Source organism: Ictalurus furcatus, chromosome 21, assembly GCF_023375685.1.
Source record: "Ictalurus furcatus strain D&B chromosome 21, Billie_1.0, whole genome shotgun sequence".
Classification (NCBI taxonomy): Eukaryota; Metazoa; Chordata; class Actinopteri; order Siluriformes; family Ictaluridae; genus Ictalurus; species Ictalurus furcatus.
The window spans coordinates 5,184,015-5,210,011 of NC_071275.1; the positions used below are offsets into that span (position 1 = coordinate 5,184,015).

The window sequence follows — 25,997 nt, forward strand, 5'->3', positions numbered from 1 at the left end:
AGAATGCACATTTGACCCTATTCAAAGACATACCTTCACCCTCGATGCATGGATACTATGTAAAATTGTCTCAGCTGTCTTTCAGAAGAAACAGGTGGAGAGCAGACATGTTGTGACTGGAATGAAACTAAAGCCAACTTCTAAAAGGCTCCACTGCATGTGCCACTTTCATTCATGCAAACACGGATTACAGAAAGAAAGGGTAGTGTGTGCTAGTGTGAGCTTCTTTATAGAAAATCCCCAGAGCTAGGATCTTGGACCTAGGATTAAGCTTAATCTTATGCTAAATATTTGATGGAAAATCAGCGGCTTTAGTTCCGGAGACAGGCTTAATCTGGTTCTGAGAACCTGGCTTTCATCAAATCCAGATTAAAACGAACTGATTTACTTTTTTATATTTGTTATTAATAATACCGATGTAATAAAAGCATGTATTATGTGCTGCTGTCAATAATAATTGTATGCTGTTCATCATGCAATTAATGAACAAATAATCATTTATTGATCTTCATGTAACTACATTGATGGTCAATAAATAACGATAGGCTTTTTTTTGTGTATGTGAAAGACAGAATAAGTTTGAAAGAATGCCAGTGGAAAGGATTTTTTGTTTTGCCATAGTTTCAGTAGTATGATAAAAAATTCTCCTTCTGGTATAAGATTACTTTCAACAAGTAATCCTAAAAAAAAAGTCATTCAGCAGAGACTCTTCATTCTTTTGGCTTTCATATATTCAACTGACCTCAAAGAGCTTGATTATGTATACCACTTCCTATTCCCCAGACACAGCAATCCTAGTACAGGTGGTCTCCTTTCTCAGAGAAGCTTTGAAATGTAGAAGACTCTGGAAGATATGCACAAGGACATTGTTAGCAAACCTCACTGGGAGTAAAAGATAGAGGCCAGAAATGGTTGTGTAGAAACTGGGTGTGGTGGCAGGTAAAATCATGCCTGAAAAAGAATATATTTTTAACAACCTGGGGGTGGGTTACACCAAAGTATATTCGCCAATCTAAACAGCAAACAGCAAATATATTCATTTTGGGGTCAGTTGTTACTTTTTAATTCCTGTTTGACTTTAAATAGCATAATAACGTTGCTTTCAGAATAAAAAATGTTCCTACAATACACCAAATATTGGCAATTAACTGTAAGTACATAACATCTAAATAAATATTTGATCCACTTCAGATACAATATCCAAATGAATCTATTACTGACATTTTAATTGGAGTTTCAGTTCATCTGAATTCATTGTAAAGTTAAGGTCAGCATTAAACCATGGCTGAAATGAAATCCTGATTACTGTAAAAACAAATGTAAAGCTTGGTGCAGCTGGATAGATAGATAATAGATACATTGTGGATGGCCCCTCCTTTGTGTTATATTGATATTTTAGTGTAGTCATTTTGCATTGCATAGCTACTGGATAGTTAATCTTAGGGTTTTCCACTCAGATTAAAGTGGAAAAGAGGAGGGATTTATTTCGACAACCACAGGGGTAAATAAAAAATGTGAAAAATATTGCAAGCTAATGCTGATAAATTTTTTTTTAAAAAAAATCATGTACACGTATAGCCTAGGTACAATTCTGAGAGATCAGCCAGATTTTTTAAACTCCATTCCTTAGGAGGTATGAGGAGGTATAGATTTCTATAACTTCACTAATTAAGTTACAATACAATTCATTCAGAGGTGGTTATTTATCATTTTTTTTACTCTCCAAATAAAGTGAGATGGGTCTCAATCCCTGCAGTAATAAAATAAAAAAACACTGAAAAGGAATGTCTCAGATCTCTTTACTGCAGCACTGTTGTATCGTCTTACTGGTTACTCAGCAACTCTGGATACTGTACAAGCCTCTATCCTTAGTCTCCAGAGTGCCACCTACACACTGCTGCAAAGTCAGATAGACACCACGGTGCAGACATATAACCTATTAAGGTCAGGGGGAATCAGCATTTATTTTTAAAGTTATGTAGAGCCCAACAACATGGACATGAGTGAAATGCAAGAAAGACTGAAAAATGAGATTTTTGAAGCTCTGGAAGCTCTGATTTCTTAGCAAACAAGGTCCAGACAGGTCATGAGTGGTTGTTTGAAAACTAGGGCAGGCAAGTAAGATGTGTCATAATGCCTAAGAGCAAAGTATATATTTTTACATTTATGATGAAATCAGATAAAAATAGAACAGAGAAAGGAACTATGTATGTACAAGTGTGTTGTATTGAAAGCCAGGTTTGGAAAGAAAAACTATCCTGCAAGCCAAAAGTTAAAGTTGTATATGCTGTCGCTTTAACAATCTGACCATAATTGAGAATAGCTCATATATTTATTACATGGGGGGAAATGTAGCGTTTTTGTTTCTATGAGAAAAGACATACTAATGAGTTCCAGTGGTGTCCTAAAATGGTTACAATGAGACAAGACTTGGACACTAGTGCAGGAGTTCACATATCAAACGTGAACCCAGAAACAAACACACAATTGACTATAATGATCTGAAGCTAAATTTCAGAACTGACTTGGAAACAGGTACAGATTAGAGAACTTAAAAGGCTTAAACAGAGAATTCGTCACAGAATATTGACTAGGAATGCGTGACTAGAAAAATGCTGGAGCGAGAGCTCACGGGAGGTGCGATGCTGTGGAAAGAGTGAGTTCTTGAATATGACAGATAGCATCCTCGATTCACTAGGATACAAGCTGCAGGTGTTAGTATTCTGGTCAAGATAGTGCACCAGCACAAGACACCAAGGGTGTCTGCATGGTTTGCTGAGACATGGAGTTTGTTACTGAACTCCCCCCCTCCTAGGAGCCGCTCCTGAGGTGACAAAACCATGAGTAAATGATCAACCTAGTCTATGGGGTGCTGGGTGATCCGGGAAGCTGCAGTAGAATTCTGAATCTAGGAAGGAGTCCAGAACATCCTTGGAAAGGCCCCCAAGAGCACTCCCCTGGAGCTGTCCCCCTCTCCTGTGGGCGTACAGGAGGTCTCTCATGGCATAGGCTCTGTAAACCCTTACAGGTGATGGTGGAATTTCCAAGGGGACAGCATTTTGCATTGGGCCTGGAACCACAGGCTTAAGGAGAGAACTGTGATGGGTAACTGAAGTCTATATGTCACCCTAACAAGAAGATCTTGGGTGGATAACATACTCTCCTGACAGTACCCTGTGGTGGTGATTGATCTGGGTCCTCTGTCATCGACAGCCCTCTCCGATTGAAAGTCTGATGAGTCTCATACCTTTCCACTGCATCTAAACCATTTGTCAACCACTGGTCCCTCTCCTTATGTCGGGTTCCCATTGAATAGTCTTGGTTGGCAGCCTATGTAACACTGAAAATTTAGTCCTTTTCTGTTACCTTAAAGTTACCTGCCGGAAAGTTACAGCCTCTGCCAGTATCCTAAAAGCCCTGGACTCGCTTCTCAATGATCTTTGTCATGGACCTTTGTAGCACTGTTGTATGATCTTACTGGCTACTCAGCTCTCTGGACATGAGCCTCTATACTCATGTTGTATTCGTCTTACCTCGGAAGTGGCAAGTCTGAGCTCAGAATGATGTAATTTTCGAGGTACAATGTGGTGAAAAAAATTGATGCCTCGATGTTAGTCTTTAGCAACTAACTAGATAGCTAACTGTATGAGTGATGTATATTTTCCTTCTCAAACCCGCGATTTGGTATATAGTCCATGTTATATGTTGTCCTGGTCAGGGTCATGTAAGCTTATGCAAAGACCACTGGGCATGAAGCAGGAGTACATCCTGAATGGAAAAACAGTCAATCATAGGGCACCATGCACACACAAATTCACACACAATGAGGCCATTTAGCAACACAAGTCCACCTACCCTAGTGACCCTCTGTTTGTTGTTGTTGTTTTTGATGTTATGGTGTACTGCTCTATTACAAAAACCTCTAATTGACTCAGATTACAAATGGGAGCCATCGATTCTCCAAAATCAGACATAGTTCAGTTATCATCTTGTATTTAATGACATTTCTCACTGCTGCTGTACAATTGTACTAGATTGGTCTGTAGGCCACATACAGTGAGGGAAAAAAGTATTTGATCCCCTGCTGATTTTGTACGTTTGCCCACTGACAAAGAAATGATCATTCTATAATTTTAATGGTAGATTTATTTGAACAGTGAGAGACAGAATAACAACAAAAAAATCCAGAAAAACACATGTCAAAAATGTTATAAATTGATTTGCATTTTAATGAGGGAAATAAGTATTTGACCCCTCTGCAAAACTTGACTTAGTACTTGGTGGCAAAACCCTTGTTGGCAATCACAGAGGTCAGATGTTTCTTGTAGTTGGCCACCAGGTTTGCACACATCTCAGGAGGGATTTCGTCCCACTCCTCTTTGCAGATCTTCTCCAAGTCATTAAGGTTTCGAGGCTGACGTTTGGCAACTCGAACCTTCAGCTCCCTCCACAGATTTTCTATGGGATTAAGGTCTGGAGACTGGCTAGGCCACTCCAGGACCTTAATGTGCTTCTTCTTGAGCCACTCCTTTGTTGCCTTGGCCGTGTGTTTTGGGTCATTGTCAGGCTGGAATACCCATCCACGACCCATTTTCAATGCCCTGGCTGAGGGAAGGAGGTTCTCACCCAAGATTTAACGGTACATGGCCCCGTCCATCGTCCCTTTGATGCGGTGAAGTTGTCCTGTCCCCTTAGCAGAAAAACACCCCCAAAGCATACTGTTTCCACCTCCATGTTTGACGGTGGGGATGGTGTTCTTGGGGTCATAGGCAGCATTCCTCCTCCTCCAAACACGGCGAGTTGAGTTGATGCCAAAGAGCTCCATTTTGGTCTCATCTGACCACAACACTTTCACCCAGTTATCCTCTATATCATTCAGATGTTCATTGGCAAACTTCAGACGGGCATGTATATGTGCTTTCTTGAGCAGGGGGACCTTGCGGGCGCTGCAGGATTTCAGTCCTTCACGGTGTAGTGTGTTACCAATTGTTTTCTTGGTGACTATGGTCCCAGCTGCCTTGAGATCATTGACAAGATCCTCCCGTGTAGTTCTGGGAGCCCCAGGCCGAGGGAGATTGACAGTTCTTTTGTGTTTCTTCCATTTGCGAATAATCGCACCAACTGTTGTCACCTTCTCACCAAGCTGCTTGGCAATGGTCTTGTAGCCCATTCCAGATTTGTGTAGGTCTACAATCTTGTCCCTGACATCCTTGGAGAGCTCTTTGGTCTTGGCCATGGTGGAGAGTTTGGAATCTGATTGATTGATTGCTTCTGTGGACAGGTGTCTTTTATACAGGTAACAAGCTGAGATTAGGAGCACTCCCTTTAAGAGTGTGCTCCTAATCTCAGCTCGTTACCTGTATAAAAGACATCTGGGAGCCAGAAATCTTTCTGATTGAGAGGGGGTCAAATACTTATTTCCCTCATTAAAATGCAAATCAATTTATAACATTTTTGACATGAGTTTTTCTGGATTTTCTTGTTGTTATTCTGTCTCTCACTGTTCAAATAAACCTACCATTAAAATTATAGAATGATCATTTCTTTGTCAGTGGGCAAACTTACAAAATCAGCAGGGGATCAAATACTTCTTTCCCTCACTGTAAGCATAGATAGATAGCCAACCAGTTACCTAGTTAACTGCTACTAAATTAGGCAGACAGGAGTAAAATTTCCATATCTGTGATTGATTACCATTGTTATACTGTCACAGATTTATGTAATATAAACAAGATTTTGTTCATCAATAACTTGAGTGAAGTTAGATAGCTAGCTTTGCATGCATGGAAGATCAAATGTTTTTTTTTAGGTTGCTCAATTTGTAACAATTTGATTTGAGCTTTAGAAAAAACACAACTAAACTCCTACATAGCTCCCCTTAATGATTTATATTTGGAATACTGGGAAGGCATTTTTTAGTGTTAAATTTAATTTGAATTCTTTAGTGTTAATTTGTTCTGTAGTAACAAACATTTGAGCAGAATACCAAGCAATATAATCATTTTTAGATGGCATCCATTTCAATTGACTTTTGACTCTGAGCATTTTTTAATGACCACCTCAGCTCCTTAAAACATCCATGCTATTATTTACCTCACTGCAGTTTTACTTGCCATGAAAGCCACCATCTGGAGGTTTGGACATAGTGGACTAAACCTATATCTCAGTTCTGGTGGATCAAAGCAAAGGAGCAGCTGTGGCCTGTACCCCAAGTTCCACCTCTAATTTGCTAATGCTAACTCTAATCCCCCAGTGACCCTGTACTATAAGCGAGAATCGACCTGTCTCAAATGGCAAGATAATCTGATACAGAGCCATCTGTGGTCAGGGGCCAGCTGGGGCTAGACGTGTTGCTGGGTAGGTTAGACTGTGGTCACTTGTTGTTGTGTCCTTACTTTCATTTGTCACAGCTATAATTCAGTTATGAATACAAATTCCTATTCAAGCAGCTGACTGGTTTTAAAAGATCTCTGAATGCGTTTGTAGAAAGGGGAACATACTAATTTCTACCCTACCTTTAGGTGTATCTACTATTCTTACACAAATATCACTGCACAGACAACAGCTACCACAAAGAAAGCAATTACAAATGCTCATAAATATTGGTGCATAACATGTTATCTGGCTCTTAATTGCATCACTGTTGCAGGACTTTTACAGTCTTTTAACTGACTGTTTGCTTACATCTGGAGGTCTACCCGAATTTGTTAAGCTTCAGGATTACTTTGTTTTCCCCCCCCCCTAAATTATTCTAACATGATTTCTTCACTTTCTTCTTCAGGCTCCTCTCTCGTGCTCATCACATTTTCTAAAGTTCTTAATGGGAGTCCAACACCTCTGTCCAACTCCTCTGCTTCATCTCAACCCATTCTGGATGTTTCTGTTGGTCTTGAACATGATGTCCTTCGGGATACAGAAAATCCTGCCATGCCTGGTTTGGTAGAAAGTTCCCAAGAGAGTTCTGGGTTCTTCAGTGAGGACAGTGAGGAGAATAAGGGTCCTCTGGCATTGCGGAAGTTGGATGTTCAGGCAGAGTTCAACTCCAGTCTGGATGCTGATTCTTTGATAGGTATGTACAGCTTGAATCAAAGCAATAGTTTCATTAGTGTTTTAAATTGAATGCGTGTGAATCGTGGTCATGGGTAAGGTATTTAGAAAGCTGCGCCTTCCACGACCACTTTAAAATGTGGACTTTTTTAATGTGGAATTATGTTAATATTCTAGACCTATAGCTCTTGAATGGTGATTTCACAATTGGGGTGCCATTTAACACTTATAAGTCACAAAAACTAAACAAAATTAAACAATTTTAACATTGAAACTAAATGGCATTGAAATTTTAACATTGTGACTGGCCTCACCAGTCAGTATCATTGAAATTTGGTAAAAACTTGGACATGACCTTTAGGAAATTCAGATGATGCAACTTCTTGTTGAACATGCAATTTGTGGGATATTCCAAATATTTTGTAGGGGTGAATATGTTCAGGTAAATGGGTTTAGAGAATGTCGTGGGACATTTATGGGACATGTATTAAAATGTAGATTTATCATAACCATTAATGGATGACTCATGGAAAAGGATGTTTCAAGCATGAGAGGATAACTGTATTCACAAATGATTGCAAAAATAATATGAATTATGAAGTGTTTTAAATTATTGCATTGTATATCATTTAAATTATTGTATTAAATATAATTATCGTATATAAGTAAATTGTAGTTATAGTTGGCAGAAATGTTGTTTAAGATATCTGAAACCTGCATATAGGTTATTGTGAAGGATACTTCTTTCATCTATGTTTAAAAAGCCTTTACATATGTATTTGTACTTGTAATATTAGTTGGACATAAACGGGACCCCAATCATGGAATCACCCAGAAATATCCTTGCACGTCAGGGCATAAATTAATATAAGACTAGCACAATTCCTCTTTCCTTATTGAAAACAGAGCAGTCCATTACGTTAGAGGAAACTAATGTCATAGTCCTCCAGATGTGTCGAAGTGTCATATGGGTGTCTAAAAAAATGTATATCTCATTTCTTAGGTAAACCATGAAGGCATTTCCAGACCATTCCTGTATGCAGCTAGAAAAGTGTGTCATATTGTAGCATGACTCATCAATATTAGCATAAGTGGTCTCATAACTGTCATTCATCTGACGAAGCACCATCTTGAGCTGACAGTCCCCATGCTAGAATATTGCCTGAATGTCAAAACAGCAATTAGTCTAGTGAAAATGTCTGCTAAAAAGCTTTTTGCACTTTATAATTATAATTGTTCTACTTCCGGTTAGCTTTTAGAGGGTGATGATAACTTTTCCTTCCCTCACTTATTTCTGAGAATGGATTTTTCCATTTAAACAGTTTAAACAGTATTGCTATTCGCTCTTACGTTTGACGTATAGTTGTGGTTCTGCAGTGTGGCATTAAGGATGAAAGATTGAACACGGATACATTATCAAGACTTGCCAAGACGTGTGGGATTTAATGCCCCTAAAAAAAAATAGAAATCTCAAATATTTTTAGCTAACACGCTTGCCCTGTAAAGGTGGCTTCCACTGAGGCACTCGTTCTGTCAAATTTCTTTCCAGTATAAAATTGGTCTGCAGGGGTGTGTGTGTGTGTGTGTGTGTGTGTGTGTGTGTGTGTGAGTGTGAGTGTGAGATAAAGAGAGTGTGAAAAAATGAAAGCACATATAACAGTGCTGTCCACCAGATTTTCTGTGTTGGGTGGTGAATGGAGAATCTCTGAAGTCTCTGTCTGCTGAAATCCGCTTGCAGGTTTAGGCACGACACAAAGTCTAATCTTCTTGGAAAAATCACTAGTATGTTTTTTGCAAGCATAGATTGGCTTTTTCTTTTGTATCTGCTGCTCAGCTAACACCTGCCTGCAGTTTTGTGTCGCATTGCTGTCATGATGCCAGTTATGCTGAAGCACCTGCGTTAACTCATTCCACCTTGTTTTATTCTCTATTCAAGAGTGTACATTTGTTGTAAAGTTGTAATCACAGCTCTAAATCATCAAACAGGTTTGAAAATATTTTCTTATTCAGCATTGACACACTTCTCTGACCATTACCATTTGCCCATGTGCCCAGTTTAATGTTACCACACATACACGCGTTGCCAGTCGATAGCCTTATCCAGTGATGGCTGGTCACCATATTTGAATGGGAGAGCTAATATAAAGCAGCTACCTTATAGTAAATCGTCGTCTCTATTAGGAAACCATTACTGTTGCTATTTACTTCTCCAAAGGTTCTCCGAAGGCATTTGGAAAAGTCAGTGATTGAGAAAGTAGTCCACGTAGTTCATGTTTATTACACCCACTACTGTATTTCACATACGCTTTCTCAATCATTGCTGATGATGTTATGGATGAATCAGCGAAGCAGGCTTAAATAAATTAGCTCCAGTGAACATGAAACTAAAGGGACTTTTATTAAGTTTAAACTGTCACTGATAGGTTGTGTGAATCTACACTCTGATCTAGAAAGAAATCAACCCCAGCCTTTACATGATATCACTCTGTGTATTTTTTTCTCCTTCTTCTTTTGACTGTTAGTGGTTCATGGTTTCACAAAATGACAAAAAATAATCCACAATCCAAGATGATGGGTATTTTTTAAAATGTATTTCATACTTGAAAGAGTTAAAGGGCTTAGCCCTGATAGCAAGTTAATTCCAGCTGGCACTGGTTTTGTCATAAATCTATAGAATAAGCTATCTGCACACACCTATTTTGCAATTAATGCCTATGATAGAAAGTATATTGGTAATGTAAATTTAAATTAGTTTCATAGTAAAAGCTTAGAAGACCAAACCACTGTTAGAGACGATTCACAACTTAACTTAAATTAACAGCCAAGCTGCTACAATACCATTATATATAGATACTGGTGTATTATGTCTAAGGTAATGTGATTAGCTCCACTTTATCTAACAGTAGTGCTTGAATTAGTTAATTGCTAAGTTATTAGCAGACATGGTGGTTTAGGCAGGCATGTGGGCACAGCTTTATTGAGGATTTTGTGTGTGTGTGTGTGTGTGTGTGTGTGTGTGTGTGTGTGTGTATGTGTGTATGTGTGCGCTAACAGGTATGTTCCCCTCACCTTCTTGGGATTTGAATATGTTGGTGTGAGCAAATTGTACTGACAGCTAGAACTTTCCTTTGGTACTTTTCTAGTTGTGCTAAAATGGCTTGTCCAAGAAAGACGTTTGTGTTAATATTTTTAATTAAGGCATTAGCTGTAGTGTTAAGGATACATTTTTATTTTTTTTTTTCTTCTTTTTTCTTATCTCCCAATTCCATCTTTTGTTGGTTTCTTTCTTTCTTTCTTTCTTTCTTCTCTCTTTCTTTCCTTACTTTCCTATCCTGTCAGTAAACAGCTTTTCACATTATGATTTGTTTACTTCAGAATGGTGTCAGCTCGATAACTGTGAATATATCGGCTCGGTTTATGGAAGCTGGTTTTCTTTATTATGCAGAAATTTATACTGCTGTGACTCACTGCATTTCCTGTCTAAACAACAGCGACTACATTAAATTGTGAAATATAGCAATGGAATGTGGAGGGGGAATTAAAAAGTATAGTATAGTATATAGTATCTCTTTGTCTCTCCACCCATCCATCCATCCATCCATCCATCCATCCATGCTTATTTATTTCCTTTCTTATTCGCCATTCTAATCTCTGTTCTTCTCAGTTTTTCCCAGAATACAATTGCACAGCATGAATGACAGTTACCTGACAAGTATATGAACACAATATACACAACTCCTTTTCCCCATGTCCTCTCTCAGGTTATAATCCATCCTCCACTCGTCCTTCATCTCTCACTCTTCGCAAGGAGCCCAAGAAGCTTAATTCCTCTTCGTCTTTCTTCCTCCCTGCGGTTAAAGCTTCGGACCCAGAACAGTGGCGGAGGGAATTTGAGGCCAGTGGTTTTCCACTTCATTCTTCCTCCCAACTGTCTACTACAGCTGCCGCCCCACTCATACACTCCTCCGTCACAGACACACTCTCCTCCATCACTGAGTCCATGGCTGGGTTCTTTGGACCAAACAACCCCCTGCCTGAGGCCACAACTGGTGCTGACAGCACTGAGGAGGACTTTGGTGATGTAAGAGAGAACATCCTCACCCAGGCACCTACCATTCCAGAAATAGGGGTATTCCCTAGCCAAATGCCCTTACAGCCTGACGATTCCCAACAGGACGACTCAGAGGAACAGGACGAAAATAAGGAAACTGTTTGGAAGCCACCTTCTTCAGCAGATTCGGACATGCCTACTGTGGCCTTCACTAACACTGAGACAGCCTGGAATGAAGCAGAGGAGGCGTCAGAAGAGTCTGAGCTTCGGCAAGGAGGCACTGATTATCTGCATGGTTTCCAAGAAGCATCGCAGGTAGATAGATGAATGGATCAAAAGGTGGTTGAATGGGAGGCTCGATAGGTGGAAGAATGGGTGGGGGTTTTGTTGAGTGGGTGGGTGGGTGGATGGATGGATATAGATATATAGGCAGATAGATAAATAAACTGATAGATATATTAATGGATGGATGGATAGATGGATGGTCAGAGAAATAAATAGACAGATGGATAGCTAAATAGATAGATAGATTGCATGGGTATATAAACAGATGGACAGACTAAATGAGTACAATTAATATCGGAGAGAAATCTTGTTTTAATGAAATAAAACAACATGCAGTTATATAAATAATGTATTAAATAGAAACAAATGGCATGTGAAAGACTCCGCAGTGCTGTGATGCTGTATCACATATAAGATGTTACAACTAGCACCAGGGTAATAATATGAATAATGTAAACAATAATGGTCTAATCCAGAAAACAGAATATCACACAATCTTTTATCAATGTTCTGTGAGTTTCTGACCTGTTTAAGGTTCATATAACTTTTGATGCAACACATTCTGCTAATAGTAACAATAATCCATACACAACAACCATTTTTCCCCTACAGTATACAATTCAGGCCATTTGAGTCCCTTTTTAAAACGAACAAAAGTTCATATTAATAGAAGGCACTAAAAGGAAATACCAATTCTGTGTACTGTTTCCCTGTTATACTCTAAGTTATTTGAAACACAACCATTTGAAAAGGAAAGAGTCTCCGCTTTCTTTATTGACTGAATGGATTTAATGAGGCACGTTTGTGCAATTTCTCCTGACATTTTAATCTTTTGATCTTCTTGCTTGTCAGTCATGAATGGTGCTAATTATTTTAAATTATTCACTATATGATGTAACTAATGTTAGCAGAAATCGTGAGATATCACTTCCAGTGACACATCTATCTCCGATCTGTCACTTTTCATTCCCATTCTGTCTTTTTTTTCTTCTAGGTAATTTGTGTTGACTGGAGCGATCTGGCAGGAAAAGGCTATGTCATCCTCAACATGTCAGAGGATTTTGATTGTGTAAGTACCTGTCTTGTCCTTTTCACATTTTGATATTTCCATAGACAGGAAATTTCTTTCGCTAGCAAAATAATTCTATCATGTTGCACATGGATCAGTTTTCAACTGTGGTCTTTGTTGGGGTTTTATTTTGAATCCTTAGCCTTTTCAGAGCGTCTTATTTAGGAGTGTGAAAACCTCAGGCTTACCTTATGACAGTGAATGAGAGTGGCTTCTGACTGACAGGATTACCTCGGCGTGTGGTTGGTCCTGTGATGATATACAACACAAGTTTAAGCCGTCCTTCCTGTCTCACTACTATTAGATCAGGGGTATTCAACTAAAATTTGTGGTTCGGTTACATAGAAATGACTGAATGACATCAACCTTTTACTGTTTGGGATGGTTATAAATTAGACAATTCTATGGATAAGCTGCAGTAGAAGATCTGCTACAGAAACCACAGTGATTCATGTTTAGAAAACTAGCGTTTATGAATTACATCCTGATTTTCTCTGCTACTGTATTTTTTCAAGTACTCTCTACAGTCTGCTGACGTACTTTGTTGAGTCAGAATCCGCACCACAGACGGACAGTAGATTGAAAACGATTTAAAGGACTGAGGACATTCACATGCATGCGTTACAGATAATGACCTGGATGTTTATGTTTATGTTTGCGGTAATATTTTACTTTACTTTTAGTTTTATCCATTGTTCGTATATTAGGGGTGTATCTGCAGTATTTGGGGTAAAACTACTGGGAATATCAGTGCCTCCACTAACATGCTGACATCACTGCTTCTTCAGCAAGAAACAAACAAAAACTGTCTCTGTTAGACACAGCATTCTTGCACAGAATGCTTAAGAGAATGCACACCTATACACATTGTATTAGGTATGGCTCAAGATGATGAATTTAAATGATGATAACCATATAACCTTGTATCAGAGTTGTTGGTGTACCACAGGAATTGCATTTTTAAAGATTAGAAAACTAGAACACGGGTTTTTAATTAGAAAAGTATTTCATTAGAAGAACATTTAGAAATACTATTTATCTATTACATTTTTTTTTAAAAAAATCCTTATTCTCTCCCAATTTACTAATTTGCCCATCCTCACCCATTAACTAGCTCTCCCCTGCCACACTAGGACATGCTTCGTCTGAGCCACGTGAAGCCAGGCACTGCATCTTTTTGACCTGCTGCTTACAGTAATTCTACGTCAGAGTAACTGCACTCAGCTTGGCCAGCTGGGTAGCTGTGCCATTCAGGTGTATTCAGGTGTCATACACTGTCCCTGATGGTGCCAAGCAAAGCGATATATCAAGCGGAGAACAATACAAGTAGTGCTACCATACAAGATCCGTTAATTGAGTTCCAGAAGAAGCAAAGTGCGCAGAGTAGAGGTGTACGTGCCAGAGTAATTATTTTTTAAATTTTTTATGATTATTATTATTTTTTTTATGGGTTGGTTAGGTGTTCACAGAAGAGGTGGGTCTTTAGCTGTTTTTTGAAGATGGTGAGGGATTCTGCGGTCCGGATTGAGGTTGGAAGTTCATTCCACCACTGAGGAACAGTTAGTGTGAAGGTTCTGGAAAGGGACCTTGAGCCACGCTGAGTAAGGAACTACTAAAGCGTCGGTCGTTGATTGATTGCAGATTGCGTGAGGGAATGTACGCCTTCAGGAGAGTGTTGAGTGTTGAGGTAGGGCGGTGCTGTTCCAGACAAGGTCTTGTAGGTGAGCATCAAGGCCTTGAATTTGAAGCGGACGGCTACAGGAAGCCAGTGGAGGGAGATGAAGAGGGGTGTGACATGGGTTCTCCTGGGCTGGTTGAAGACGAGGCGTGCTGCTGCATTCTGAATCATTTGAAGGGGTTTGATGGAACTGGCTGGGAGACCCGAGAGTAGTGAGTTGCAGTAGTCCAGTTTTGAGATATCAAGAGCCTGGACTAGTAGCTGTGTAGCCTGTTCGGTGAGGTAGGGTCTGATTTTCTTGATGTTGAAGGTTCCTGGCCGTCCTGGTTGGCTTGAGTGCGGTTGAGCCGAGCTGTACAGTTAAATCCATAACTAGCCTTAAGGTTAAATGTCATACTGGACCCACACTCTAGCGTTTCTCTAGAGTTCTCTACACTGTTAAAGAGCACAAATCGCCAAAAGCTGAATTTCCCGAGTTCATTCTACATACTGGAACATTACAGTCATTCAATAAAAATAGGGAACACTGCTTAAAAATATTACAGCATATAAAATATTTTTAATATTTAATTGTCATCATTTATGCCAATTTAATGACCTTAATCGTATAACTAAATCAGATTCTCCTATCATGGGAATGTAACAGTACACTGTTAATGCCTCAATATAGTCCCATTCCTGATATTTATATTCTAGCTCTCGCTATCTGCAGTAGCAGCAGTTCCAGCAGTAGCGCACAATTTCTTTAATCACATTCTCTGTCAATGGTACTGCAGTAGGCTGGCCACAACAAATGCACTCACACACACACACACACCTCTCTCCCTGTCCGCACCCACACCAGAATAGCAAAATTCGAGGTGCTCGTTCATCGTCATGGCAACTGCCAGGCATGTAATTACAATCAGCATGACATTCGGTATATTGCACTGAACATCTGCGTGCCACAGTCAACGGCATGCCAACTAGGGAAGGGTCCACAGGGTATAGGACGTATTAGCAAACAAATGCTGCAAAGAAAATAATGAATAAATGACATAATTATCAACTTGAGTTATGCAGTGCCATTGGTTGTTTGAAGCGTTAGAGTACAATGAAACACAGAAGCAAATACACATAGCTAAATGAAATGTCGTTTTGGCATTTTTAACAATTTTTAGGAGGTTGTTAGGTCGTTAGGAGGCTGTTTAAGTAATGAAAAACTCTCCCTCTTGACTTTCACTTCTATGTACTGTTAAAAGCTTATCGTCTGATTGTGGGATACAGAATGATGGTCGAACGACGAATGATTACCAGCAGTATAAAGGTCAAACTTCTCCTCTGAGACTTGGCCCCTCTAGAGCCTGTTTGGCCAAATGAATCACCACTTGACTCAGTAGGTTTTGAAGCAGTTAGCCTCCAAATTATGCTGGTTGTCCTCGTGCCAAAGCAGACGCCTATGTGGACATGACTGTTTAAAAAAACAACTACAGCTGAGCAAACTTCAGTGTCTAGAGCTAAATGAAGCTCAGCCTGCTCCAGGACGTTCTTGTCCCTTTTTGTCTAGTGAGGTAGTATATTTCTTCTGGCTGCACTCTTATTTTGACACGTTCAGCACACAAAAAATATTTGTTTTGAATTTGCTTGCATGGCCCATCCAAATTTCTCAAAAATCAAATCGCACAATATGCACAATACTGCAGCACTGCATCACACTGCATTGTTACAGATCCTACAGTATTCATTTAGTGTAGACATTTAATTCTGGCCGCGATAGGTCCACAGTTCCTGCCCTCAAAATGCCATGAGAGTTAATAGCTGCTATAACGTAAGTGATAACTGGCGTGTGCGACTGTGCCCTACGATGGGTTGGCACCCCATCCAGAACATCCACACCTTTTGGCCCAAGTTCCCTAACTTCTCAGACGTTCCACAACATTCACTGTAACTATATACGGTTAAAAGTACAACGTGTTATTCATTAATGAATTAAAAAATTTTTTCATTGACAAATTACTATGGTATCAGAAGAAAAAAATATTTTGGGCCTGTCAGGGACGGACAGGTGAGATGGATGCAAATGAGTGAATCACAGTAAGAATCAGCTTTAAAGCAGAAGTTAAATCACTATATTAAAAATGAAAAAACGAAGAACAAAAGCATAAATTAAGTGTTAATTGTAAGGGGTTGAATGTTCTGCAGTAACACATACATTCCCTCATTTGAACATGTTACTTTATTCTTTTTATTCATTTATATACAATGACACGTTATAACCCGGGCGCACGGTGGCTTAGTGGTTCGGTTCCCGCTGCTGCGGAGTTTGCATGATCTCCCCGTGCTGCAGGGGTTTCCTCAGGGTATGCCAGTTTCCTCCCCCAGACATTCATGGTAAACTGATTGGCATGTCCAAAGTGCCCGTAGTGTATGAATGTGTATGTGATTGTGCCCTGTGATGGATTGAAACCCCGTCCAGGGGTGTCCCTCGTGGGGAAATTTGTCCCTCGTGGATAGCCCATTTGGGTTAAAAACACAGGCGCAAACTGTTGTCAGATAACTGTTGGTTTAATGTGTGTGTTTGTGTGTGGGTTTGTGTTACAGAATACATTCCGTGTGGAGCGTGGTGACAGGCTGCTGGAGATGCTGGAGAACACATTCTCCAGGAAGATGAACAGTCCACAGGGCCCGTGGCTCATCTCGCTTAGCAAACCCACCAAACGGGAACACCAGCTTCTCATGACACTTGCCAATGAGCAGGGTAACACACACATGCCTGCTTTTTATACTTTTCATTGGATCAGCACAGATGCTAAAGAATCATGATCCAAATGATATATAAAGTATTTATATTGTTATCCCATAGATGCACACGTATAACTTATGCCTGTATTTGCAGTACCCATTTAATTTCAAATAATCAAGTAAGCCATGAATCAAGACTGTATTTTATTCCTCTTATACCATGGCAATTTGTTAACAGTTACAATTTTTCATTTACTCAAGAACAGGACGTCATGTTTGTACCCATTTATAATTACATTTAATGTTGCGCTACATCCATGAGACAAGTTGTCACTTAGTTTATAGCAGCTATAAACACTCGTTCCCTCACCACACTCATTTTTCTCTCTCATGAAGTTAATAAGACAAAAATCACAGCTTGTTTTGTTAATGAGAAACTGGAAAGTGCAAATACCTCTAGCCTGAAGACTTTCACACGACGGGGACTATTTCCATAAAAGTGAAATGTCTCCTTACAGGAAACCTTACCATATCAACGATTATATTCTGATCAGCCGTAACATTAAATCCACCTGCCTAATATTATTTAGGTCCCCCTTGTGCTGCCAAAGCAGCTCTGACCCATCAAGGCATGGATTCCACAAGACCTATACCACAAGGTGTGCTTGGTATCTGGCACTAAGACGTTAGCAGCAGATCCTTTAAGTCCTGTAAGTTGCGAGGTGGAGCCTCCATGGATCGGACTTGTTTGTGCAGGTGCTCGATTGGATTTGATCATATCTGGGGAATTTGGAGGCCAAGTCACCACCTTGAACTATTTGGCATGTTCCTCAAGCCATTTCTGAACAATTTTTGCAGTGTGGCAGGGGCGCATTATCCTGCTGAAAGAACACCACTGCCATTAGGGAATACCATTGCCATGAAGGGGTGTACTTGGTCTTGTTTAGGTATTTGGTACGTGTCAAAGTAACATCCACAAAATGCCAGGACCAAAGGTTTCCCAGCAGAACATTGGCCAGAGCATCACACTGGGGCATCACACAGGGGCATCACACTGGGGCATCACACTGGGGCATCACACTGGGGCATCACACTGGGGCATCACACTGGGGCATCACACTGGGGCATCACACTGGGGCAGTGGTGGCTTGGTGGTTAAGGCTCTGGGTTACTGATCGGAAGGTCGGAGGTTCAAGCCTCAGCACTGCCAAGCTGCCACTGTTGGGCCCTTGAGCAAGGCCTGTAACCCTCTCTGCTCCAGGGGCGCTGTGTCATAGCTGACCCTGTGCTCTGACCCCAACTTCCTAACAGCCTAACACCCTAACATGCTGGGGTATGTGAAGAAATGAATTTCACTGTGCATGTGTATATGTATATCATTACTCATTGCACTGCCCCCGCCAGCTTGCCTTCTTCTCATAGTGCATCCTGCTGCCATCTCTTCCCCCGGTAAGCGACACACGCAAACCCCACGAAAAAGAAAATGGGATTCATCAGGCCATGCCACCTTCTTGCATTGCTCCATGGTCCAGTTCTGATGCTCTCGTGCCCACTGTAAGTGCTTTCTGTGGTGGGCAGGTGTCAGCATGGGCATTCTGATCGGTCTGGTGCTAAACAGCTCCATATGCAGCAAGCATATTCACTGTATGTTCTGACACCTTTCTGTCATAGCCAGCATTACATTTTTCAGCAATTTGTGCACAGTAGTTCTTCTGTGGGATCTGACCACACAGGCCAGCCTTTGCATCAATGCACCTTGGGCGCCCATGACAATGTTGCCTGTTCACCAGTTGTCCTTCCTTGGACCACTTTTGGTAGGTACTAACCACTACATATTGGGAACACCTCACAAGACCTACCGTTTTGGAGATGCTCCGACCCAGTCGTCTAGACATCACAATCTGGCCCTTGTCAAAGTCACTCAGATCCTTACATTTACCCATTTTTCTTTCTTCCAACACATCCAACACACAATATATCCCACCCCTTGACCGGTGCCATTGTAACAAGATAATCAATGTTATTCATGTCACCTGTAAGTTGTTTTAATGTTATGGCTGATCAGTGTATATTTCACCATATCGATTTTTATTATTAGTCTTAGTTAAAGGCCACCATATATATATAATTCCCTACTTTCCATGTTCTATACTTAATTTTCTACACATTGGTCTTAATAAAAATGAAGTGTGGTAACACAGATGAGTCACTTATGTGGCATGTCTGCTATAAATTTTACATAAGCATAATAAAGTTACCATACTCCATAGGACTGTTGTCATTATCTACTTGTATTTATATAAAAAAATAATACACATTTGTAAGTCAGATAGAAGAAGATCTGGTATTTCACACTCGCTCACAAGAAAGCCATTACCTGGTACACTTTTAAAAACTCTTCTCTCATCTTCTTGTAAAAAACCCCAGCTCGGCACAACTGTTCATTTTAAAATATGCCTTAATTACAATAATGAAAACATGTCTCAATACACTACTTCTGTTAAAGGAAAAATCCACCATGAACTACATTGCATTTTAGTCTTTACAAGTAATATATGATCTTCAGTGGTGTCCAAGATTTGTTTTGTTTGAGATTCTAAGTTACCTTGTTGGTATTTCGACTTTGGTTAAATGTACACTTTCATGCTAATCCCACGATCAGTGCCATCATGCTCGTCATCACCTTTTAGACCACTAAATAGCCAAATCACTGTGAGCTCAGTTACATTACAGAAGATGATAGATGCAGTGATTTTTTTGTTGTACTGCCCTGCTGAAAAAAACCCCAACAGAAACCATCACAGAAGCTCTAATGATTTCCACCTCAAATACCATTACAAACCATCAGCTAACCATTAAAACCATTACCATGTTTGGTCCTTAATAGTATCCACTAGACATAACATGTCACCAATAGAGGCAACAAATTACCAGTAGAGACCCACAGGGACCATTAGAGTTTCCATTAAAACCAATACAATTCCCACTATAACCATTAAAACCATTACAAAGGGGGTTTCTGTTGGGGGTTTTTTTCAGCAGGGTACACAAATGTAGTCATGTTGTTTAATGATTGTAACAATTATTAGTTAGTTACAGTACAGTGTAAAAATGACAATCAAATCTCTGCAGTTCATCTGTCATTTGACCACATTTTCATCATTACACCTTACACCCTCTTTTCTTTACATCAGGGAAAATATTCTTTGCTTTCCTCATGCATCTTTAAAGCGCACCTATTATGGTTTTGAAACGTGCCTAATTTAGTTTTAAAGGTCTCATAGAATAGATTTACATGCATCCAAGATCAAAAAAACACTGTAACGTGCTCATAATTTAAATTGCAGCATTACCTTTTTCCCCCCAGTGTCACAAATGACTCGTAAAATGATCCGTTCTAAAGGATTCATTCTAAACTCCTTCTTTCAGAGAGCATACTCTGCTCTGATTGGTCAGATATCCCAGTCTGTGATTGGTCTAACGCTGTAAGCGAGCAGCCGATGAAGACCAGAGGCGGGGCTTTTTGTCACAAAACTACGTAGGTTAGTACAGGAAGTAAGTCTGGAATCACTAACGACTCATTTCAGCTGTTCAGAATCGGTTCCTTCTTTTAGGACTCAATAACCCTGTTTGTTGTGCGCTTAGATTTTTGAAACTTTGCAGACCTTTTGCATTTCCAAACAGCTCTATAACACACTACATGAAAGGTAATATTTGAAAAACCTTAATAGGTGCACTTTAATGATATTAATCTGATTGTGTGGAAGATTATCACAGACTTTTCATTTCCATGTGGACAAAAGCTTGGGGCTGATGAACGGAGTTGCCACATCATTTTCAATCACAAATGCCTGCTATCTTTTCCTGCTTTCTTTTCTAAACCACAATCCTTCAACAGAAGGATCCAAGAATGCAATTAGAACTAGATTTTTTAAAATCAATAAGCCAGTCAAGGGCATGCATTACAGTGATTTTATAACAGGTGTATATAAGGGTGTCCTTAGGCATAAAAGTGAAGTGCGTAAAACCCGCTTTACCCATGATATAATCACTGTAACGCACACCTTCAAGTGGCATTTTGCTTTGTGTTCAATAAATCATTTCATTTATTTTTAATAACATTCCCATTAAACAATTCTTCCTCCGTGCAGTGCAGTCTGTCAACAGTAAGCTTTGGTTGCTAAGCAACATAACAGGCGAAGATTAGGGTATTCTATGCTCAGAGCAATGGCGTAAGTGTAACAGGTCTATTAGTTTCAAACTTGGTGCATTAATACAGAATTCAATTCTTGTGACGTGGTCATGTCACAAGCGTGCGTATATATCGAGGGTTTTACAGCGGTGTCGAATGTGGCTCAGCCAATCAAATTTCAGAAAAAAAAATGTCAGTTAGATGATATTGCTGCATATATGGAGAGTATGATACCCCTCTGCTGTAAAATACTCCATGTCCCTGTGCGTCTTTGTCTCTATAGCAGTAATAATTTTGTTAGGGATTTACAGTACATTGTTTGCAGATGTTTAGATTTTTTCCCCCTCTTTCTGCTGCTCCCATTCGGGGTCGCCACAGCGGATCACCCTTCCGCATATTTCGATTCTGGCTCAAGTTTTACATTTACATTTACATTTATTAATTCAGCAGACGCTTTTATCCAAAGCGACTTACAAATGAGTAAACACAAGCAAAGCGATATATCAAGCAGAGAACAATACAAGTAGTGCTACCATACAAGATCTTTAGTTGAGTTCTAGAAGAAGCAAAGTGCGCAGAGTAGAGGTGTAAGAGCCAGAATTATGTATTTATTTATTTATTTTTTAAGGGGTTAGTTAGGTGTTCACAGAAGAGGTGGGTCTTTAGCTGTTTTTTGAAGATAGTGACAGATTCTCCGGATTGAGGTTGGAAGTTCATTCCTACCGAGGGACAGATAGTGTGAAGGTTCTGGAAAGGGACCTTGAGCCACGCTGAGTAGGCACTACTAAGCGTCAGTCATTAATGGATCATAGATTGTGTGTGAGGGTGTTGAGGTAGAGGGGTGCTGTTCCAGACAAGTTTTATGCCGGATGCCCTTCCTGAAGCAATCCTCCCCATTTTCTGGGCTTGGGATTAGCACTGAAAGTGCACTGGCTCGCGAAACCCTCTGGTCGCTGGGGTCGGTTCCCTGACTGGGGATGCGGCAACCTATTTGCTTTTGAATTTGACTTCAATCCGTTTTGAAAGGGACTCTGCAAACATTTGCAAACTGGACTGCAGAAATAGATAGTTTTGCACTTGGTAGAGCCTGAGTGCAAAATGAATGCAGGAATTTGAATGTGTTTTGTGTGAAGCATTTTGATAAAGTGAACACCGAAGTGATCGATGGAAGTTAACACCGGTCAAAACTGTAATATAGCATTCTTTATTTCATCCCATTAGGTGTCATTGCTACTAAAGATGTCCTGTCAATACTGGGAGAAGTAAGGAGAGGATTAAACAAGGTATAAGCATCCAGTCTGTATCTGCTGATTGCTCGTTTCACATAACGGGTTTCTGTGTTTACATCCTGGCAATTAATGGAAATCACATTTCAGATCGGCATTCAGAACTTCTCCAGTGTGAGCGCGTGTCACTCCAGGCCCAGCCAGACACGCAGCGATTACGGCAAACTGTTTGTCGTGCTGGTGATCATCGGCTCAGTGTGCGTGATCATCATTGCATCTGGGCTCATCTACATCTGCTGGCAGCGCCGCCTTCCCAAAATGAAGAGCATGGTAAGTGGCTACTCATAACACTCCTGGTCAAACTGTCTGGAATCAATAATATAAAACCAGGTTTTTATGAGTTTCAAATGATTCAGTTAAGAATGTGCGGATTGATGAAGTGCCTAATATTAAGAAATACATTCGAATAAAAATATCAAATGCAGAATGCCTCAAAGGCTGTGTTCATAGTAAGGCTGAAAGAGCCCAAATCCACCACACGTCAGGCACAGAGACCACAACTCCTTCACTGGGACAAACAGGCACAGAAACCACACCACCTTCACTGGAACAAACAGGCACAGAGACCATGCCCCTTTAACTGGAGCAGACATAGACATAGGCCACACCTACTTCAGTAGGACTAATAAGCACATAAGCTATGTCTCTTTCAATGGTACTGACAGGCACAAAGGCTATGCCTTCTTTGTTGAATTGGACAGGCACAAAGGCCATACCTCTTTCACTGGGTCAGATTTGGACATAGGCCACACCTCCTTTACTGATACTAACAAATACCATGCCTTGTTTGTTGAGACTAACAGGCACAGAGGCCCCATCTTCTTCAGTGTGACTAGCTACCTCATACAGATGTACAAGAACTTTATATGCATCTTATTTATGTAAGAGTTGGCTGCTAACTGTTCATTTCTTTGTGTCGTCGCAAGTCACATGGCGAGGAGCTGCATTTTGTGGAGAATGGCTGCCATGACAACCCCACGCTGGACGTGACGAGCGATGGCCAACCGGAGCCACAGGAGAAGAAGCACAGCACCAATGGTGTGCCAGCAGGCACCGGAGCTTGGCAGGGCATGCCAAACAAGTCGGGCAAAGAGGAGGAAGACAATCAGGAGGAGGATACCCACCTCTAATAAGGAGGAGAACAAAGGGAAAAAAGCTCATTTTGTTAGGAAAGTAAGGTATTCCATCAGGGCACAGAATACCACAGCTTTTTTTTTCCAACTACCTGCTGAATATTTAAAGTGATTGTCTTTGGCTTGTACGGTCTTTTATTTATCTGCACCAGCGGCAGCACGTTCATGTTCAATCAAAGTGGCGTGGGTTGATTCTTCAATAGTGCAGGCGCAGAGAGGCCTCAGTAAAATTTTAGCCGTGCTAATTGAGGTGTATTTTGTTACCGGCGCAATGCTACTAATCAGCCTTAGCTGTGAAGAAACGTATTGAAAACCTGCCAGATTTCGTCTCCAGTAAGTCTTGCACTGTCAGAACTCAACACGATAGCAGTATTTCGTAGGATCTTAATGCGTAATAATGTATTTCAACTGGCTATTACAGTACACGCATATCCTATTATTTTCTTTTGTATGGATGCATCTAGTGCACTTTTTGAAGCAGTACATTAGCGACGTGTGTCTTAACATGGTGAAGTTGCAGCCAACTGGCCTTGCTCTTTAATCGCTTGTCGGAATGGCCTCTCTACAAACGAGATGTTTTTTGTTTTCAGTGTCATAGTCGAGGTTCTCGTCAATGCAATGCGACCCCTCCTCAGAGAGGTCTTACACATATTTACTGTAAAAATTGCACTGCACAGGGCTTACGTTTGAAACAAGCAGTTAAACCTTATTCTGATGTCCTAATGCCAAAATGAAGATTAATGAAGGAACCTGTTTAATACAGAGGAGTGGATGCCTATGATTTGTGTCTAATTTCAATCCACTACATCTCTAGTGTGTGTTTAATTACCCCAGATGAGAATTTTGGCATTTTTCCTACTGTGAAAAGAAAAGGAAATTGTGTGATTTATAGTAGCTAGTCCACCTACAGGCCTGTTTTTAGGTGGGAGGAAACTGGAGGACGCAGAGGAAATCCACATGTACATTACGGAGAATACTGCACCGACCGTTTTACAGTAGATGGGATTCAACAACTGCCTTTGAGTACAGTACAAGGGGAAAAGTGTTGAATTTCTTTTCTGTGGTAATTACTACAGATACAGTAAATAGATATTAGGTTGAAAAACTCCGGAGTCTACCGTTAATGAATGACGGAGTTTAAACAAAGGCGATTTCTATATGTACACACTTCATTTAGTATTCTAAGTGAAAATAAGTCAGTTCGGTCACTTCAGCCTATCTGATATTAATCTGGTAAATTAGTCACACTTTATTTCACATTGCTCTTATTACTACATAACAAGCAGTGTAAAATAAAGATTGGTTACAATGTCCTGATTATGGAAATATTCATTACAACATGTAGCGACGTATCTTTACCACAGTGTGTTGTAAAGCCATACTTACAGCTAAATAAAATGATTAATAAAGGGTTGTCTCACTATTGGAACGTACCTTTTTCAAATGAACCAAGACAGGTATTCCATCAGGGAATCATCTACAGGAGTAATCTCACCCAAAATGTTTTCCATAGAACCTACACCCAAATCATCTTGAAATCTTCAACGTCTACTAAATAAACAAATTTTAATAGCAGGGATAGCCAAGAGTGAAAAATGTATTTTCAAAGCAGAAATATATAGTCAGCTGCATGAACAATTTGGCCTGTGGTCATTTGGAAGCGGGGTCAAGGTGGGGGAATGATAACATCAGGTGACAAGTTCCATTGATCCAAGATGGCTGCCTTCATAATGGTATAGTGTTTAGCTACATGGTGAAGTTTTTTTTTTTTTTATAGATTACAGTAAGCAATGATGGCTGGTCACGAAATTAGATGACCGGTTAAAATCTAATATCTATCAGTATGACCAGACAATGAAACTATTAGGGATGAGCAGTGCATTCTATCGCAAGGTCTCTTTGAGGGCATAATAAGAATGATGTGGGGCAAACTATTATACACATACGCTTACAGATAGTCAGCTGCATTCTTTTCAAGCGCATAAAGACTGGGTTCATGTAGTGTTTCAGCAAAAGAAAAGTTCATTTAAACCAAAAAAACACTAAACATGCAGTTCTGTCGTCCGTTCTTTTGTGTAATTTGGACATTGTGTGCTTTGTGTATCTATTTTCAGTTTCTGCTTCAAGACATTTTGGGGAGAAATGAAAGCATGATAGATAAAATCCACCTTGTTCATGTTCATTACACTCATTTTGCATACGCCTTGGCTGCATACGCTGATGGTGTTACAGATTTCTCAGTGAAGTGAGCTACAAAATATCAGCGCAAATGGAGATCATGACCCAGATAGCAGACCAACACTGAATGAAGTGTTAATGCATCAAGCAAACTATCATTGAATCAGTGTTGAAATTTAACATTGATTTTTCATCAGGTTTGCAGCCTGAAATAATGTTATTTGAATGATGAAAAATAGATCAAGATGGACAAAAAAATCTATATTTGTTCAACTAGAGGGAAGGGTCACGAGGTCACAAAATGAACAGGATTCATCCTCTGAGGATGCGTTTGCGTTGTGTTGAATGAGGGAATGG

General features: G+C 40.1%; 1 protein-coding gene across 1 annotated transcript in view; it reads left to right on the top strand.

The window, feature by feature from the left end:
* Positions 1 to 25,709, top strand: part of podxl2 (podocalyxin-like 2) — a 28,716-nt gene extending 3,007 nt beyond the window's left edge. The window contains exons 2-8 of the mRNA XM_053653259.1: positions 6,782 to 7,069; positions 10,809 to 11,413; positions 12,378 to 12,452; positions 16,711 to 16,867; positions 22,265 to 22,326; positions 22,420 to 22,599; positions 23,256 to 25,709. Coding sequence (XP_053509234.1) covers positions 6,782 to 7,069; positions 10,809 to 11,413; positions 12,378 to 12,452; positions 16,711 to 16,867; positions 22,265 to 22,326; positions 22,420 to 22,599; positions 23,256 to 23,459 — 1,571 coding nt within the window. The 3' untranslated portion in view covers positions 23,460 to 25,709. The remainder of the gene's footprint in view (positions 1 to 6,781; positions 7,070 to 10,808; positions 11,414 to 12,377; positions 12,453 to 16,710; positions 16,868 to 22,264; positions 22,327 to 22,419; positions 22,600 to 23,255) is intronic.
* Positions 25,710 to 25,997: the final 288 nt, after the last annotated feature.